The sequence below is a fragment of the Dasypus novemcinctus genome, chromosome 7 (assembly GCF_030445035.2).
Source record: "Dasypus novemcinctus isolate mDasNov1 chromosome 7, mDasNov1.1.hap2, whole genome shotgun sequence".
Classification (NCBI taxonomy): domain Eukaryota; kingdom Metazoa; phylum Chordata; class Mammalia; order Cingulata; family Dasypodidae; genus Dasypus; species Dasypus novemcinctus.
Genome location: NC_080679.1, coordinates 73,325,251 through 73,346,282, shown reverse-complemented (window position 1 = coordinate 73,346,282; position 21,032 = coordinate 73,325,251). Strand labels below are relative to the sequence as shown.

The following is a 21,032-nucleotide window of genomic DNA, read 5'->3' as shown; positions in this document are numbered from 1 at the left end:
TGAAGAGATGTTGAATAAATGAATAAATAAATGGAAGATCAGAGTTTCCCCTTTACCACCTTTTGAAAGCAAATATCCCTTCACCCCGTTCCTAACACCAAAGCTAATGATATTTTGCCTAAACTAAAAATATTCATGTCCCAAGGGTTTCATCATAAAGTTGCATAACTACTAGGAAGTTACTGTAGCAATGCCACTGCACCTACTCATGAACTGGAACTAGCTTTTCTGATGCACAGCCTGAATTAGGTTGCAAAGAACAGAATTTCAAGGCCTTATACCCTGCTAGAAACACATGTAAGATCTATACACAGTTTGAATCAACACATATATCATCATGAAAAAGAAAGTAAAGTACAGTTGATAAAGTACATGAACACAATAATTAAAAACTACTAAAAAATAATAATAATAAGGTGAAAGCAAATACTGGAAGAGTAGAGAGAAGCTGCCGGTGTCTGAGTAGCATCAATAGTCCCACAGCAGCCATCCTCCTTTCATCATGGTCAATTCATTAAGAGAGGAGAAAAGACAGAAACTATGGGAAATGCAGACCATCTGCTCAATCCAGGTGCACAGCACATGCCTCTTATATCCCAAGCTTTTTACCAGAAATGAACAGAAATTAATCTTCTTAAGGAAAGAGACAACAAAGGTAGTTAAGACATATTTGCATCACAAATAAAAATAACAACAAAATCATTATTAAATGAGACCTTTCTAATATAAGTCTAGACTTTTATGAATGAGTACACATTGATTAAACAGAATATTAAAATAGCATTAGAGAAAATGTGGTTGGATTTCTATTAGCTTTATTCAGCTATTCCTTAAAATCAGACTTAAAACATCTTCATTCCTTAAATAGCAAGAATTTTAGTCAAGTCATCCTAGTTTAAAAAGGCATCGGAAGACATTCCTGCAGTAGCATATATTTCATGCAATGTGCATCTCTTTTCTATAAGAAAGCTTAAAAAGAAATATTCTTACCTTGAAATTGTGTACCTTTTCATATTTTGGAATCTGCTCATTTTCTTTCAGAGTTGCTCTTCTAACAAGTGATGTCAACTGCGAATAAGCAAAGAGTTTCAGAGGTTGCCAGATTGTCACAGACGACTTTTGAGAACCCAGTTTCATTCCCAAGGCTGCTATCAATAAATCTTGCTGACGGCCCTCTTGTTTGGATTTGTGCACTGTAGCTCTATTAATTTTCCTCCCCGACCAAGACTCTTTGGATGGCATTTTGGAATTCACAGGAAGAAATAAAACCTATATTGATCTATGTCTGTCGATGAACTCTCTATTCAGCTAACAAATGAGCATTCTGGCAGCCAGCACAGAACCCTAACCTACAGAGCGCTGCAGAGAAGCATCACGGAGAGGTGGAGGAGGATGATGAAGCACTTCTTAAAAAGAGGTCGACTAACCAGACAAATTCTTTTTGCTTCCTTTTTTTTTAAGTGCTCTATATTTAAGCTTCTGAAAACTTAAGAATCTGTACAAAGAGTTGATGCTAACATACAAACACTCAGCATCTCTCCCCTTTTTAAAAGCCATGCAATTTTGACAAATGATCCATTTCTAAAAGGTTTCATCTCTATTCAATATATTAATGTCCATTCTGAAAGAAAGATGCCTACATACTGCCTGCAGTCAGTTTCTAGCAACAGCCACCCAGCAAACCCCCTAGCAGGGAAGGTGGGGGAGGGGAGGGAAGCAACACGGGAGGCTGGATTGGACTGGCTACCGTAAGAGAGAAAGAACCAATGAAAAACAAGCAACGGTATTTAAGTACTGTACTCCTCAACTCACTCTGCCTCTCTGATTTTCTCCCTCCTCTCAAGTAAGATTTTCTTGCTGGCTCAAGACAAAAAAAAAAAAAAATTCAGTGGGAAGATAATGAGCAATGAATGAGTCATGCATCATTACAAAATGGAATTTTTTTAACCTGTTAAAAGCAGAGGAAAACTAACATACTGTACCAGGTTTAAAAAAGAATGTACCACTGCCAGGTAAATTATGAAAAGCTGGTCTATATCCTTCTCTGTGCATTATAGATTGAGGTTATTAAACAAAAACTCAATTTTATTAAAGATGAGCAAAAACTGGTAAGTATTTTGATTTAAAAAAGAAAAACAGCATCCTCTTTGTGCAGAACAAGGAGCATGCATATAGCACTGCTAACACCCTGGAGTGGTCAGTCTGGTCTCTCTAACATGAGCAGTTGTGTTGTGGGTCTACACTAAATAGATGCAATCATTATTTTAATCCTCTAGTCTCAACCTTCTTTATTCATATTGAGAGTCAGCTGGCATTAATTCCTCATTTACACAAGTCTCAGATACAGTGTTACTGTGCTTACAGGAGCCTGGATGTTTGTTTGCTGGATAAGGGACTCAAATCTAGCTCTACTTTAAGAGCCACAGCTATACCTTTTATTAAAGAGCTACAAGAAGATTAAATTTTTCCATTTTGCCTTTGTTACCTAATCACTCCCATCTGTCTTACTTTTCCTCATGCTATAGAAATGTAAGTTTAACCAATTATGATCCTAATGTTACACTGCACTTAAACATTCTAAAACTGATATTTGAATGAATTCAGGCCATTTGCCTAGTGCAAATACTTTATCTCCGACTTTATAATCTATAGGGGATATGGGCATGTGCCCATATATATTCTAGTTTTATTAGAGCATAAAGTGGTCCTTAAAGCATGCTAAATACTTGAAATACTGAATAACTGATTTTCTAAACATCCCCAAGTTAATTTTTATTTACTTAAGTGTATAGTCCCTTTATTCTTTTAAAACATTCTAAGTAAATAAGAAACAGAAGCTAATATTTACATCTATGGTTGTTTCAATTCCACAAATTTATACCCTAAATAATTACTATGGATATACAATGTTCCTATTCTAAGGGGAAATGCAACTGAAAAAAGTTTCCTTGCCTAACTAAATTACCCTTCAGTTTAGACCTGTTTCATCACGTGATGACTAAAAATATAAAGGCCAACCAACTCTTCAGACATGCACAGCCTACAGTAAAGTTTATCCAAATCTCAGAAGACACCAGAAAGAAACCAGAGACTCCAAAGGAAAGTTTAGCAGTAAACTGTTTTCTTTCTCAATGTTTAACATCACGTTACAAAATTAAAGAAAATGATCACCCATGTAACCTGAGTACACAAATAGCATTTTTCCCCAAATATTTCTGATCGAGATCGTGTGTTATAGATCATCCCCAGTCTTTCAGATGTAGCAACTAAAATTCAACCAAAGCATAAGCAATATTTATGGTAGTGTTATCCCCAAAATTCATGGCCTGGTAAAAGCGAATATTTTGTCACTGAGAAGCAAAATCTACCGTAGGCTCTGCAGAGTCACACTGCCTTTCCTGAGCAATGTTTCTACTTAATCATGAAATACTGGATCAATTCCAACTTGGGCAGCTACCTAGGGCACTGAGGTGAAGAAAATAACAGTATAGGATGATAAAGGTTTAGCTATCTTCAAGTGCCTGAGGGCTTGTCCACTTTTATATCCTCAAATGGCAGCAACTACATTTCTTCACTAATTTTGATAAAGACCTTACAAGTCACCATTTTAATTCTAAATTTCAGAACCCATGTCAATGTTCCAATGTTACAGACAAATGTATATCAACTCATCCTTATATCTATCTGGCTTTATCTGTCTACTGAGCTAGACAGTTATAAAATCTATGATTTACGATTATCACTTACTGATTATTAAGTACTTATGTTCTAGGCATCCAGCTAAGCACTTTATATCCCATTAAATACACAGAAAACCCTTTCTAGGAGGCATATATTATCCTCATTTTATAGTAGAGAAAATTGGGACCCACAGATGATAACTTTCTAGGATCACAATTAGTAGCTGGTGGAGACAGAAAATGAGAGGAAACTATGTAGCCTAAGGGTAATTTTCTTCTCTCTGACTCCATTCAAGGTGATTTCTCTAGTTGTTAATGGTTGATTTTCTCCCTTCCATTTCAAAGTAGAAATAGATAGTAAGACAGAGTAGCAATGGAAGGTAAGATGGCAAGAGTAGAAACAGATGGTAAAACAAACATAACAACGGATGGCAAGAAAAAGTAATTGTAACTAATATCTCAGGGTCAGCATGCAGTACCTGCAGTAGGAAACACTGACTTTCAAACTCAATTCCAATGATTCCTCCTTCATGAAGCCTTTGATCATTTGCACCACCTGAATGTGCTCTTGTTCTCCTGTGAACCCCAGAGCTCTTTCTTCACTTGTTCCTTAATTATGAGGGATGAGCACATTCTGTTTTGTATCAGAGTTACTATATAACTGGGTTTCTATATAACTGGGTTTTATACATCTTTGTACAAACTTTGACTCTTGCACAGTAGCTTGACTCTTGCACAGTAGCTTGCATAATAAAGGCTCAATATACGTGTGGTTAAGAAACTAAACCAAATGAAGGCAGCTATTTTTTATGGGGGGGCCAGTGTGGTATTAAAAAAGGATGGGGTTTGAAATCAGAGGTGCTGAGGCTAGATGCCTGACTTAGAGATTTGCTATGTGACTTAGTTGCCTCGCCTACATAATGTGGATTGGATTAACTGCCTTAAAGATTACTGGTAATTCTACAGATGACACATAAAAGATGAAATGACTCCAGACAGTAAGTTCTTAACAAATGACAGCATTACAATCTTTAGTTGCCAGGTATGCTGCAGAAGTATAGGATGAGGTAGTTTCCTGCTCTCAAGGAGTTTAAAATCTGCTTTTGGGCTATACTACAAAAACATGCCTGGATACTCCTGCTCTTCTTTGTATTATGGTCTCTACCCACTTTCCCAAAATTTAACTTTAATCTTATTTTCTAAAAGACATATAACAATATGATTTGGGGAAGCACGGTTCAGGGAGGAGATAGGAAAGTGCAAAGGAAGGGGGATCATGAGGTGTTTGTTAAGGTGTGGGGAGTATAGCTTGATCTTCACCTTCACTGTCCTAGTTATTGCTCACAACAATCCTGGGATGTATGTTATATGATGGTCATCCTAAAGATGAAAAAACTGGGGCTCATAGAGTAACTTGTTCAAGGTCATACAATCATAAGTGGAAAGCTCAAGATTTGAATCCCTGCCTTTAGGTCTCCAAAGCCTGACAGCTCTTTCTGCTACCTTATAATCAGAATAGGAGAAAAACAGGTGCTGGGAATATAGCCCCTCGCATATTCTGGTACCATAAAATAGAAGAAAATGGCCTAACTGGGTGGGGGGTCTAAACTGACCAGGCACATATGTCATAATGCTATTCTTGTTGGAAACACCAATGATATTTAGCTTTCTACTTTGCCTGGGAATTTCTGGCCTGTCTTCAGACCTGACTCTGCCCATTCTTGATATCACTGTCACGTCTGTAATTTCATTTGAAAGAGGGCAACTGGTCTGGAGAAAAGGGATGGGCAGATTCCAGAAAATTCTCTGTTGTATCTTGGCCCATAACATCTGTTAAATACAGAGAATAGACTATAAAAATGGTAAAAGGGGGTGGGGTGGTATGAGGAATAAGGAACAGGTGAACTTGGGAAGGAACAAACTCATTGTTTTTCAACTAAAGATATTTCCACCACTGACCCTGCTTCTCTAACTGTTTGTCTGGTAATAATACTGAATTTGAGCTGAACTAGTCTTCATTTCACCAAGTATATTTAGTACAACAGGAAACTCATAGGCTCTTGAGCCAGACAAAAGTGCTAACCTCAGCCCTGCCATTTACAAGCTAAGCCATGCCCTCATCAAGTTACTAATTTGTCTTTTTCCTTATGTGTAAAATGGATTAAAATACTTACATTACATAATTATTGAGAATTAAATGAAATAATACATGAGAAGTGTTTAGTATTATTCATGACACACAGAACGTAATAAATGGAAGTTTCTTCTCCTTTCCTATTGAATTGAAGGACCTGTATTGCCAAGAGCAGGGTTAATATCACATGTGACTATCAGATTAAAGGCCCAAAACTACTGGCCTACACAATGTGAGCTTCAGGTCAAACTGCATGCAGGTGGTTAAGGACACCCTAAGCATCACCATTCTGCTATCTTACCTTACCCTATCCCAGCAATTCTAACCTTTGTGCTCAAACTCTGAATAATCCCTGTTCTTTCTACCTTCTTGCCATCAAATCCTGCTTACAGCAAAGGGTTTTATTAACTTACTCACATAGTACAAATGACTGTTACACTTTCTTTTCAAGGAGTATCTGGATTTTAATATAAGACCAACACTTAAGCCAAAGGAATAAATCTCCAACCACTGAATGCCAGGCATCTTTAACGGCAGGAGTACCCTCTAGGAAGCTGGAAGGACCCCAGGCAATGTACAAAGCCACCCCTTTTGTAACATCATGGCGCTGTTCAGCATCATGAACACACTGCTCTCGTTAACTATGCTAAGTCAACATTTTAATTAACAAAAAAAAGACCACAAAGGAATGTTTTAGCTGGCACAGGGAGGTAAAAAGTAACTGGATGAATTATTAGGCAGTTAGGATCACTAGCTCAGGTTTAGCCAAATTCTGCATTTCTATAACATGTTAACATTGAGGCAGAAGACAGTACAGTTTTCCTGGTACCTTCAATAACAAGGTATATTGTGAAGATTTGCAAATCTGAGCAAATTCACCTCACTCTTGATACAAAAGTTATTCCTACCTTCATTACCCGAATTATAATTTGTAACTTTAATTTCTCTCCACTAGAGCTAAGAATAGAACATATTCCGAGGCATTTAAGGACAATGCCAGCTTCCATTCATTAACTGACAACTGCATGACACTGTACTAGTAAATGCTTTCCACGTATGATGTAGTTCAGTTGTCGAAACCACCAATAAGGTAGATATTATAATCTCATTTAATAGATGAAGAAACAAGCTTAGAGAGGGTAAGTACCTTGCCCAAGGTCACCTAACTATTAAGTTGTGAAAATAGGATGCGAATCCAGGTCTACGTAATTTCAAATTCTGTATCTTTTCTGTGGACTATCCTGCTTCTCATATTATTTATTGTTAACATGCAATTCTGAAAGGTTATAATTTAAATAAATTTCTGGATCATTTATATTCTATTGCCCCTCAGATCACTTGCCTTTTTAGTACTGCTTATTTGTAAATTTACAGTATCTACCAGGTTCATTACTTAATCAGAAATTTTGAATGCATTTTAAGTCAAATGTTAGAGACTTCTATTCAGAATTCCATAAACTACTTAAGTTATGTTGGAATAATTTTTCAAAAATTTATTATTATTTTTTAAAGGAGGATTGAACCTGGGACCTCATACAGAGGAAGCAGGTACTCAACCACTTGAGCTATACCTGCTCACCTAGCACTGTATTTTTAATAGAAATTCAGAAAGGTAAAGGAAGGTTCATACTCATTCTGCAACAGGGAAGTAAAAATTTGGTCGTGTCTACAAGGGAAAGGCCATCAGGCTATTTCCAGTGAGTCCTCAACAAAGCAGCTCTGGTGAATTTACTATGGGCTTTGGTCTGGTACCTAAACCTAAAGGCTTAGAAACTTAGCGCATCAGCACAAGGAGGTTATATCTATTTCGCAAGAGCAAACTGACATTATAATATCAAGCTCATGAAACTGATAGGTAAAACCAGAATGTCAGTTTTCTAGTTTAAAATATGATGAGATATAATTAGCATAACGTGGGTGACCAACATGCTCTTTTTTGGTAGCAACCTACACTGGAAGCAAAAATAATTAGGAAGGTGGTGAGAACAGCATCAGAACAAGTGGAGTGAGTTAGATGAACTGAATATTTAATGACATACAACTAAGACATGCATGGAATTGTCTACAATTAGGCCATGGGCTGGAATACTCAATGTTCACATTAGGTCAGTGCTTAGATGGGTATCAGCAGCTTCTACCTTTTTGAGTCTCCTTTTTTTCAGAGTTTCTCTTTAAAAGGACTTTGCACCTCTTTCCTCAAATATCTTATGTGGTTGAGCTTAAAGTTTATTCACAAGTTGCAATCTTATTTTTTTCATTTACAAGTTCTTAAAGCATGCTCAATTCTAGCCCTGATATATATATATATATATATATATATATATATACCTTTTTAAAATTTCTTTGTCTTTATTTTTTAATGTTACATTAAAAAAATATGGGGTCCCCATATACCACCCCTCTCACCCCACTCCACCCATAATAGCAACCTCCTCCAACATCATGGGACATTCATTGCACTTGGTGAATACATCTCTGAGCACTGCTGCACCACGTGATCAATGGGCCACATCACAGTTCACACTCTCCCCGAGTCCATGCAGTGGGCCATGGCAGGACATACAATGTCCAGTAACTGTCCCTGCAGTACTACCCAGGACAACTCCAAGTCCTGAAAATGTCCCCATATCACATCTCTTCTTCCCACTCCCCATCCTCAGCAGCTACCATGGCCACTTTCTCCATCTCAATGCTACATTTACTTCCATTACTAATCACAATAGTTTCAGAATAGAATATCAGTAAGTCCACTCTAATCCATACTCTATTCCTCCATTCTGTGGACCCTGGGATGGTTATGTCCACTCTACCTCTGTATCGAGAGGGTGCTTAGATTCCACTTGGATGATGGATGCAATTCTCCTCTTTGCAGTTGTAGGCACTCTTGGCTCCCTGGTGGTTGGCCTTCTTCACCTCCCTGTTAGCTGGCTGGGGTAAGTCCAATAAACCAGAGGGCAGGAGTTGCAAGTCTGTTGAGGCTCAGTAGCCCTGATATATTGATAACAATTTATATGGTAATATGTGATGTGAGAAGATCAAATAAAAGAATGAAAGATATTGTCATTGTCCTGAATTATGTAACCATGTGTTAATTTATGCAAAATTACATATTAAGAGCAGAATAGTCTAGTCTAATACTCCTCAATATTTGGTGACTGTTAGTGATGGTTGTATGCTATTGTTCATAATAACATTTTCCCTAAGTTCTTCCTAAAGAAAGCCAAAATCTCCTTACATAGAACTTTCTCTTGGGTTTTTCCCTATCTTCTACTTCATATGCTGAGTCAATATTTACCTTTATTGAAACTTTGAATGAATATGTAAAATGAATTACAATTAGAATATTCCAGTCAAAATATAGTTTATTTTTTGCCATAGGAAATCTGCTTTTGTAACATAAATCTGTAACATTGTTTTTAAATAACCAAATCACATAGGCTTCATCCTAGCCTGATTAACAGCAGTCAACAGAGGAAATGATAAAGCTAAAAACAGTGCTTAACATTTATTCTGACACACTGTCTTGCTGTTAAGTGGGCAAAAACAAAATGTTCACCAAGGTGCAATAACTTGGAATTACCTTATATATTAGTTTAAGATCTGAAAACATGCTTATTAACATCATTCAGAGTCTGGTTTTAGTTGTATTTTCTATATGTATATACAACCAAAGGCTTTTTGCAGAAGTGAATATGTATCTAGGATTCAAATGCACTTTAAGTCAAATGTTAAAGACTTCTATTAATAACTCCATAAACTCCTTAAGTTATGTTGGAATAAATAACTTTTTTTTTAGGAGGTACTGGGGATTGAACCTGTGACCTTGTGCATGGGAAGCAGGTGCTCAACTACTGAGCTACACCCACTTCCCTGGAATAAATAACTTTTTATGTTGCACTGGAACTCTTGCTGCAAGGGTTCTAAATTTTTATGCTTCCAGCAAGTCACATTGTAATTTTTAACTTAGTCTTCATTAAATTGGCTCTTGTGAAGAGGAAGAAAAGATTAATAGATGATTTAATACCTATCTTTTAGTAACATTTTAATGTACTGAAAGGAATCTGCCCTCCTGTTTTTGTCCTACATAAAGGACAGGTCAATATGGGAGATAATTTAACTGAGCAGTAGGAAAGCTTAGGTTGATAAGGTCAAATGCTCTGTCAAGCTATCTAGCCAGAGCTTAGATATTCCCTTACCACCTTTTCCACCAAAATGGCCCAAATGACAGAGGACAGTGAAGAGGGACTTGCAGGGACCCAAGAATGACTCTCCAAGCTCCACTATAATATATGCATGCTTTTTTAATATTTTAAAAATTGCTCAACTAATTACCACTGAGTAAAATTGATTCTCTAGGAATTTGTGTCATATTTACCTTTAGGTTTAGCATATCCCTGCCCAGTAGCAAGGAGATGCACGTTCAAGTCTCAGGAGGGCAAGCTTGGGTGGCTGAAAGAAACTTTTGAAAACTTCTTTAGCTGGAGGCCTGATTCTACAATGCTGGCCATAGAGAAATAATCTGTGAGGTAACTGGCTTAATATTCTTATTCTAGTCCTACTTTATAACAATTCTAATTACTATATTCTGCCAATTTGGGAAAAAGAAAAAAATCCAGGCCCTCACACTGTCCAAATGTTGCCAATAATCAGTGTAATTTGTACAGAGCTTTAGTGCTTTCAAGGTGCTTTGTCATGAACACTATTTCATTGTATCCTCATATTCCCATTTTTCAGAAGAAAACTTAAATTCAGTGATATTAAGGAATGCACTCAAGGGCACATATTCTGTAAACAAAGCAGCCATGATAGAAACCCAGGTCTCCTGACCTCACACCCTAGTCTCTTTTCACCAAGTTGTGCTTCCCTGGGACCTTGGGATATAATCACTCAACATGTGATGAGACTGATTCTTAGCTTGACAAAGTCACAGGAGTCAAAAAGACCCATCAGCAAGCAGAACTAGTAAGAGCTGAAAACGACCACCCACAATTGAGTTATCAGCCTAATACTTGGGCTTAAAACACAGAAAAGTAAGACCATTCTTGGTGTTGAATTTCAGGAATTTTAAAAGCAAAAGCCTGTTTCCTTATTTTGCTGGTGGCAGGTAGAGTGATAACACTGTTCTTACTTAGACAAATGCAGATCAAACATCAATCAGGGCTTCAAAGAAAGTTACTGAGCTGGATACATTTGTTTGCTTTTGCATTGGCTTTTCTTGTTCCTTAAATAAAAACATATCAACAAAAGTTTCCTACTCTCTTGAGCAACTAATTAAACTATCTTCAGAAATAGGTAATTAAGCTTTCCATTAAAGTCCACCAAACAGACATACATAATTTACAAGGCAGAAAACCATTCAGCCATTCCAGTCTCCTGGGTAAATTAAGCAAATCTTATATTTAAAATAGAGACTTCAGAATGGTGAGTACAGAGAGTAATTACATAATATGGATGTATTTTCTCTTTAAAATAACACAGTATTAAAAAAAAAATAAGGATGGGGGGGGGGGCTGGACATGTAGCCTGAGAATGTGCAAATGCTATATATCACCCACAATTTCATTAAACGAAGATTTTCATTTAATGAAATTGTACAGAATAATTTAAAGTATGTATTCACAACAGTAGGCTCTCAAAAATAGTTCATTCATTTAACAAATGCTTTATTGAATGCTTATTAAGGGCTAGGCACTGGTGAATTGTGGTAGGTATCACAGAATAGGCCCCTGGGATATTTTCATTAGGACTAGATTTTTAAAGAAATAATACTTAAAAAATTCAGTTACAATTGGGGTAAGTATTGAATGAGTAATGAAATTTTTCATCCTATTTGGGGTTCAAGAATCACATTTTCTAATAAAGGCTGAATTTATTTATGAAATCTACACTCCCTCTCTCTGAATCCTCTCTGACAAGGTGCTCTCTCCTTTCACGGTCCTTCTGGGACTCTAACAGGTAACTGCTAAACTTCTCTCCATTCCAGATATCCATCTCTCCTTCCAGTATGGATGTGCCTTCAAAAGTCCTCTAGAGTTCAAACCACAGGGTAGTTGCTGACCATCTCATACAGTCAACTCATAGGTCCAGGTGCTTGTGGCTTGGTAATATTGTTCAGGTTCAGCATCCTTCTCTGCCCTCATGAAGAACATCCTCATACCTCGTTATGGATGTCTAAACCATTCTATACTTGTTACCTCTACTTACATCCTGGGCCATATCTTAAAGGTAACAAGTTCCATACGTTCACCACTCATATTTGTCATGCAGAATGTTCTTTTACTTATCCTTAATGCCTCCTTTAACCTTGGAGAGGTGTCTGTAGTTTGTACAGCCCTCCTTGAGGCCCATCCTACTTCTAAATTCCTTCTTCCAAGAAAATCCTTGGTCTGTGCAGCCCTGAAAATCACAGCTGCTACAGTGGCTTCTGATTATCCATGGGAAAGGTTTCTAAGAATAATGGTCATAAGTCTCCAAATCTACTTTCTCTCTGCTCCAGCTATATTGCAGCCTATACTCTTTTTCTTCTTCCCTTCTCTATTTGTCTCACTCTGAGAAGCCACATATATCCCTAACCTAAAGTGTCACTATGCTTCCCTCTTAAAATAAGCTGATATCATGACAGTCTCAGATTCGACTCAATTCAAAAAATCTTTTCAAGCACAAAGCCCATGTTTTTAACCATTGTGCTCTATTTCCTCTAAAGTTAATTTATTGTGTAAGGCACAGTGAGAGGGAAGTCCAATAAAATAACTATCAATAGATATCACCAACATAAACGAGATCTTCAATAATTATTATTAAATAATTATTGAGATCTTCAATAATTATAGAGTAAAGGGGTCCTGAGACCAAAATATTTGAGAACCACTGATTTAATCCATTAGTTGTAATCTTTACCGTGTGAATGAATCACACACACATAAGCACACACACACACGTATGTGTATGGAAACATAGATAAATATATTAATATAAATGCCTCAGCATGTGTGATGATACTGAATCTAAATTTATGCAGGCACCTCTATTTTATACAAACCTTTTATTTTTTTTTTAAAGATTTATTTTTATTTATTTAATTCCCCTCCCCTCCCCTGGTTGTCTGTTTTCTGTGTCTTTTTGCTGCGTCTTGTTTCTTTGTCCGCTTCTGTTGTCGTCAGCGGCACGGGAAGTGTGGGCGGCGCCATTCCTCGGCAGGCTGCTCCCTCCTTCGCGCTGGGCGGCTCTCCTTATGGGTGCACTCCTTGCGCGTGGGGCTCCCCTACGCGGGGGACACCCCTGCGTGGCACGGCACTCCTTGCACGCATCAGCACTGCGCATGGGCCAGCTCCACACGGGTCAAGGAGGCCCGGGGTTTGAACCGCGGACCTCCCATATGGTAGACGGACGCCCTAACCACTGGGCCAAAGTCCGTTTCCCTACAAACCTTTGTTGGTAAAACATTGATCTGATAGGACTCTTTAATCAAAAACTATTTATCATTGCATTTTTAGAACATCCCCAAAAGTTTATTTTATATTCAGGAAAGTTATTATTTTCATTTTATTCAGTATTTTATTTAAAAATCTCAAAAATATTATACTATCATTACTAATAATATCTTTAGTTTTTTTTCTTTTATAGTAATGAATGCTAATCCTATTTACTAGTACTAGATTCCCTGCTTCTGAATGATACCCTGGAAAATGATAAACTGCCAAATTGTGTTAAAGAGCTGAGAGGTTTTTTTCCTTTGCTTTGCTTTCTTTTCCTTTTTACTACTAAATTGCAATGAAATCTTTACACTAAGTTTTAACATAGTCTCTAGAATACTGATTTAAAGGCATTGCATTTGCCTTAAGAATCTTTATTTAGGACATAATTGTCAACTTAGAGGTCTTTGTCAGTTTCAAAGAGCTAAGTAAATTTTAACTTTGACAATGAACTGCTAATAAGCACTTTGAAGACTGAAATGAAGATGTAAACCTGAATTTAAGTCAACTGTTGAAAATGTTAAAAGTATGCTCATTTATTTAAAATGTAATAAATGCAATGTGTTTTATGAACAACATGAATCTTCCTTATAAATATATTTGATTAATATATAGATAAATTGTGTTAATCATCTAATATGATGATCTAATTATAGAACTTTACTCAGCTCTCATTCTACTAAGTATCGTTTATTGGATAAAATTCTCATGATAAATTACTTACCATCTACTTACAAATCCATTCTTATTCATTTATTTTTGTTGTTCCGATGAAAGGAACAAGATTTATTTGTATATTTCTGTGGTATCTAAAGATTAAAAAAAAGAGGGAAGGGGAGCAGGTGTAGCTCAGCAGTTGAGCACCTGCACTGCATGTATGAGGTCACAGGTTCAATTCCCGGTACTTCCATTAAAAAAAAAAAAAGGAAGTAGCATTTGACATAGGCACCACTAAAGACCTAAGGTACACGATGGAAAAGGATACTGTTTTATTTTTGTGTATTAAAAATTTCAAATCAGGGCTTCTTATTCTGGAAACTGGAATCTTTTTTAATTCTTTTGACATTTGATAAGAGTTTATTTTAAAAACTTCACGTAAGTGTTGCGATCTAGAATGAAATAACCTCAGTGGGTCAAGGGCCCACTTGAACCATGATTCAGCTTCCTTTGGACAGACTGCAGGGGATTTCAAGTAATCCAATTACTCAAATACAGTGATCTATTTAGTTCAGACCCAATGGTCAATTTCTACAATGACATGAAGGATTATCTGATGGGATGAATTGTATAAACACTGCTAGCATACCCTGTTGAAACTCATTATAACCTGTCATCCCCAAAGATAACCATGTTATAATAATACCTACCTCAAAAGATTGCTATATTAAAGGAGATCATCTGGGTGAAGTACTTAGAACTTCTGATATATAAAAGCTCAACAAATATTAATTTCTGTTGTTATTCTTAGTTTTACAATCCTTAGAAATGTATACAGGAAAGCTATAGGAGACAATTCCCTGAAGCCCAAGGAAACTATGTGACTATCTTAAAGATGTTTAATCTCAGTCAGTGGCAAACCAAGCCAATACTAAATCTGCATGTATTTTCAGCCTGTTCCACTTCTTGGAGTTTAACAGAAAGTACTCAGAAGTACAGAATCTTAAGTCTGAAAAACCTTACAAGAATCTTGACACTGAAAAGGGACCTAAAGGTCATCTATGAAGCTGAGTCCTTTATTTTACAATTGAGGCTCAGAGAGGTTAAATGACATGCTTATATTAATTTAGGTCACAGATAAGGATATGGATTTCTTTTTCTAAGGAAATCAGAAATGAAAGGGGGGACATGACTTCTGACTTAGGATAAAAGATGACGCTATGAACAATTGTACATCAACAAATGAGAGAATCGAGATGAAATGGATGAGTTCCCCAAAACACAGAATTATCCTACACTGACTGAAGAAGAAACAGAAAACCCCAACAGGCCAATAACTAGGAAAGAGTTTGAATCAGTCATCAAAAACTTCCTAACAAAGGAAATAGCAAGACCAGATTCACTGGAGAATTTTACCATACATTCCAAGAAGAGTTAACATCAATCCTGCTCAAACTCCTCCAAAAAATTCAAGAGGAGGGAGCTCTTCCTAAATCATTATATGAGGTCAATATCACCCTAATACCAAAGGCAGATAAAGAAATCACAAGAAAATTACAGACCAATATCTCTTATGAATTTAGATTAAAAATCCACAACAAAATACTAGTTAACCAAATCCAACAGTACATTAAAAGAATTATACACCATGATCTAATGGGATTTAACACGAGTATCAAGAATGGATCAATATAAGAAAACCAATTAATGCAATATGCCACATTAATAGAGTAAAGGGAATAAAAACACATGGTCATCTCAAATGATGTAGAAAAGGCATTTAACAAAAAAATCCAGCACACTTTCTTGATAAGAACAGAAAACAGGAATATAGGGACACTTTCACAACATGGTAAAGGCATATATGAAAAACTCTCAGCTAACATCATATTCAATGGTGAAAGACTGAACGATCAGGAATAAGACAAGGATGCCAACTGTCATCACTCTTATTCTACATTTTTACTGGATGTTCTAGCCAGAGCACTCAAGCAAGAAAAAGAAATAAAAGGCATCCAAATTCAAAAGGAAGAAGGAGAACTTTGTCTATTTGCAGATGACAAAATCCTGTAAACTGCACAACAAAGCTACTAGGGCTAATAAACAACTTCAGCAAACCGGCAGGATCAACACACGAAATTCACTATGTACTATACACTAGTAAATGAACAACCTGAAGAGGAAATCAAGAAAAAAATCCACTTACAATAGCAACTAAAAGAAGCAAATATCTAAGAATAAATTTAACCAAGGATGTAAAGGACTTATACACAGAAAACTACAAAACATTGCTGAAAGAAATCAAAGAAGACCTAAATAAATAGAAGGATATCCCATCTTCATGGATTGAAACACTAAATATTGTTAAGATGTTAATTCTACCCAAAGCAAATTATAGAGTCAATGCAACCCCAGTTAAAACTCCAACAACCTTTCCTGTAGAAATGGAAATGTCAATCATCAAATCTATATGGAAGGGTAAGGGGCCCCAAAGAGCCAAAGCCATCTTGAAAAAGAACAACAAAGTTGGAGGACCCATACTTCCCAATGTTAAAATTTACATAAAGCCACACAAAAATCAAAACAGCGTGGTACTACAGGCACAATGATAGACATACAGACCAATGGAATTCAACTGAGAGTTCAGAAATCAACTCTCACATTTAAAAATCAATGAATTTTTACAAAGGTGCTAAGTGCACTCAATGGGGAAAGAAGAGTCTCTGTAACAAACTGTGCTGGGTATACTGGATAGCCATGTGCAAAAGAATAAAGGTGGACCCTTACCTGACACCATACATAAATTAAATCAAATAGATCAAAGACTTGACACCATGTACATCAATGAACTCAAAATGGCTCAAAGAACCAAATATAAGGATTAAAACTATAAAAGTCCTAGAAACATCTTTAGGACCTTGTGAGTTATGAATGTTTCCTTAGATTTTACACCAAAAGCAAGAGCAACACAAGAAAAAAAACTTTTGCATATCAAAAGACTTCATAAAAAAAGTAAAAGTACAACCTATGGAATGGGAGAAAATATTTGGAAACCACATGTCCAATGATAGTTTAATATACAGAATATATAAAGAAATCCTGTAACTCAACAATAAAAAGATAAACAATCCAATTACAAAATGGGCAAAAGATTTGAATAGAAATTTTTCCAAAGGAGATATACAAGTGGCCAAAAGGCACATGAAAAGATGTTTATATCATTAGCTATTAGGGAAATATGAATCAAACCCACAATTAGATATAATTTCACATCCACTAGAATGTCTACCATTAAAAAAAAGGGAGGGGAACAGGTATAGCTCAATGGTTGAGCATCTACCTCCCATGTACAAGGTCCTGGGTTCAATCCCCAATACCTCCTTAAAAAAAAAAAAAAAGGAAAAATAACAAGTGTTGGAGAGGATGTGGAGAAATAGAACACCTGTTCATTATTGATGGGAATGTAAAATAGTGTAGCCCTTTGGAAAACAGTTTGACAGTTCTCCAGAAAGTTAGGTATAGAATTACCATATGACCTGGCAATTCCCCGAAGAAGTGAAAGTAGGGACTCAAACAGATATGTGCATACTAATGTTCAGAGTGGCATGGAAACAAAGCAAGTGTCCATGAACAAATGAATGGATAAACATAATGTGGTACATACATACAATGGGATATTATTAAGCCTTTTGAAATTCTGATACACGTGACAATGTGGAGGAACCTTGAAGACATCATGTTGGGTGAAATAAACCAGACACAAAAGGACCAATACTTTATGATTTCACTGATATGAAATAATTAAAATAAGAAAATTCACAGAATCAGAAACTAGAATACAGGTGACTGCGGGCCAGAGTAGGGGTCAGGAATGGGGACTTAATGCTCAATTGTTTGTGATAGAAAATCTTGGTAATAGATGGTGGTGATGGTAGACACAATATTGTAAATGTAATGAACACCACTGAGTTATATTTTTTTAATGCAGTTAAAAGGGGGAAATTTTAGGTTGTACATAGGTACCTAGAATAAATTTTTTACAAAAAATCCATGTAACAGTACAACAACACAGAGAACTATGGACTGTAAACTATGGACTGTAGTTAATAGTACAACTATAATAACAGCCTTCAATTGTAACAAAGGTACTATACTAATGCACAGTGTTAAAAATAGGGAAAACCGTGTGAGAGGGGTACATGGATATACTATATTCTGTACGATTTGTCTGTAAACTTCTAATTTTTACATCATTAAAAATAAAAGGAAATTAAGAGAGGAAAGTAATAGTAGAAAGAGAGCATCTGAACCAGATGCTGTGGGGTTCCTCTAAAGGTATGATCAAACACTAGCATATAGGACTACAGAATTCTTTATGAGTCTTAACACCTGATCAAATGTTAAAGGTTGATTCCTTTTCAAGTACTGTGTTCTAGAGAGTAAAAAGTATAATAGCTTAAAAGTTTCATATATTTTTGTATGAAACCAAAAGTGAAATAATTAAAAATTCTTGTTTACAATCCAATATTGCTATGAATTTAAAAAATAAAACATAAGAAAAATCAACTCTCTTGTGGTAATCATGAACACTGCTTTCCTATAAATGCATCTGTCCTTTTCATTTGTTAGGTAAGGGCATTTGGGGGATGGAAGGTGTTTTAAGTATGAGAGGATAGAAAGAATTTACTACTTACACTGAAATAAATGGAAATTAGAATGTTGTGTCCACAAGAAAGCAAAATAGTTCTGGTTTAAATAATAGTTGCAGTTAACTTCCCCTGTGTATACTGCAGATGGATAGCAAGGAAACCCTTCTCCTTCAAATTACTCATTTAGAACTAGATAATTTTAAAGAATAGACAAGCTTTGCTATAATTATACATGAAGCTAATGTACAAACTTTCTATATATTCAACCAATTCAGAAATACATTACCTTCATATAATAAGTTTTGAACATTTGAAATATACAAATGATTCTAAGATAAACAACTGTATCTTTCAAATTACCTCCGAAGTTAATTAGTTTATACATTTAAAATTAGGGCTAGTTATGCCTATTCCTAAGGAAATACAGATTTTTATATTTCCTTATAAAATGAAATACTCTGGAGATAAATATTTTCTTTGAAGGATAAAAGACATTTTGCAAGAATAAACAAAATTCTAAATTTAAAAAGTCTATTAAAACTACTTTAACCTAATACTAATTGGAATTGAAGAGAAGTAACATTTTTACTTAATGTCATTAAAAAAAAACATTACTTAAAGAAGACTTATTATGGAAACACAACTTCATAGAGAGCATGCAGTAAAAAGAGGACTGAAGTAAAAAAAAAAAAGAGCATGAAGTAAAAAGAGGAAGAGGACTTCCTCTTCTACTGAAGAGGAAGATGTCCTGGCAAAATTGTTTTTCTCTGAACTCCAGTTTCTTCATCTTTTAAAATGATGGGGATGATCTTTATATTTCTTTTTTTCCCCTTCTTCCCTTCCCCCTTCCCTGCCCTACTGTTTTTGCTGTCTGTATCCATTCACTGGAGTGAATCTGTATCTATTTCTCTTTTTGTCTTCTCTTCTCGTCTTTCTCCTCTAGGATTAAACAGGATTTGATCCTGGGGACCTCTGATGTGGAGAGAGGTTCCCTGTCAATTGTGCCACCTCAGTTCTTGGTCTCTGCTGCATTTCACCTTGACTCTCCCTTTTGTCTCTATTTGTTGCATCATCATCTTGCTGTGTGACTCACTTGCGTGGGCACTGGCTCACCATGTGGGCACTCAGCTTGCTGCGTGGGCAATTGGCTCACACATGGGCACTGGCTTGCCGTGCAGGCACTGGCTCACCACATGGGCACTCACGTGGGCACTCGGCTCACCAAGTGGACACTTGGCTCACCACACGAGCACCTGGGTCACCCTGTGGGCACTGGCTTGCCGTGCAGGCACACTTTCTCTTCTTCTTTTACACCAGGAGACTCCAGGGATCTAACCTGGGTCCTCCCACATGGTAGGCAGAGAGTTGGGCCATATCCGCTTCCCTATATTTCTTTTTTATAATTTGTTATGTAAGATAGAAAATTTAGATTTATAAATAGATCCATGGTTGTCTTGTTCAGCACTGGGTACAGTGCTATAAATATAAGTGTTTGTAGAATAAATGAATATATATAAAGGGAATGACTAAATAATTGTTGTATAGAACCACAATGGAATATTATATAGAAATTAAAATGGTGAAGTAGAAGTACATTTATTCACATGGGAAAAAATTTTCATAACCTAATAATCAACAAAGTAAGTTACAATATAGTTCATAAAGAAGAAACATCCCTCCCTCCCTCCCTTACTTCCTTTCTTTCCCTCCCCTCCCAGCCCCTGCCACACACCCACACACAACTCTGGAAGGAGAAACACCAGAATATTATATTTGGTGTGTTTTTTATGTTTTTATTGTTTATCACTAGTTTATTGTTTTAATCAACAAACACAGATTACTGTGTAATTAAAATATAAAAGATAATTTAGAACAGATGTACGCCACTGTTGCGGGGTGGTGGGAATGTGGAGAAGCATGGGAGAAATACAATTAATGCAACCTATGGACTATAGCTAATAGCAATACTGTAAAATACTTGGAGCAATGCCGAAGATGTACAGTGATAATAATACGGGAGTATGGGGAAGCAGATGTGGCTCAACTGATAGAGTATCCGCCTACCATTTAGGAGGTCCAGGGTTTGAACCAGGGACCTGGCCCATGTCATGAGCTGGCCCACGCGCAGTGCTGATGTGTGCAAGGAGTGCCATTCCACGCAGAGATGTCCCCCACATAGGGGAGCCCCACATGCAAGGAGTGCACCTCGTAAGGAGCCACCCCATGCAAAAAAAGCGCAGTCCACCCAGGAGTGGCGCCACACACAAGGAGAGCTGATGCAGCAAGACAACGCAACAAAAAAAGAAGAGACACAGATTCCTGGTACCACAGAGAATGCAAGCGGATGCAGAAGAACACACAGCGAATGGACACATGAGAGCAGAAAACAGAGGCGGGGGAGGAAGCAGAGAGATAAATAAAAAATAAATGAATAAAATAA

General features: G+C 36.5%; 1 protein-coding gene across 3 annotated transcripts in view; it reads right to left on the bottom strand.

The window, feature by feature from the left end:
- The window catches only part of CHN1 (chimerin 1), a 191,497-nt gene that overhangs the window by 45,676 nt on the left and 124,789 nt on the right, over positions 1 to 21,032 (bottom strand). For all 3 annotated transcript variants that reach the window (XM_004476808.5, XM_071216288.1, XM_058300622.2), the window contains one exon: positions 991 to 1,068. In XM_004476808.5, coding sequence (XP_004476865.2) covers positions 991 to 1,068 — 78 coding nt within the window. The remainder of the gene's footprint in view (positions 1 to 990; positions 1,069 to 21,032) is intronic.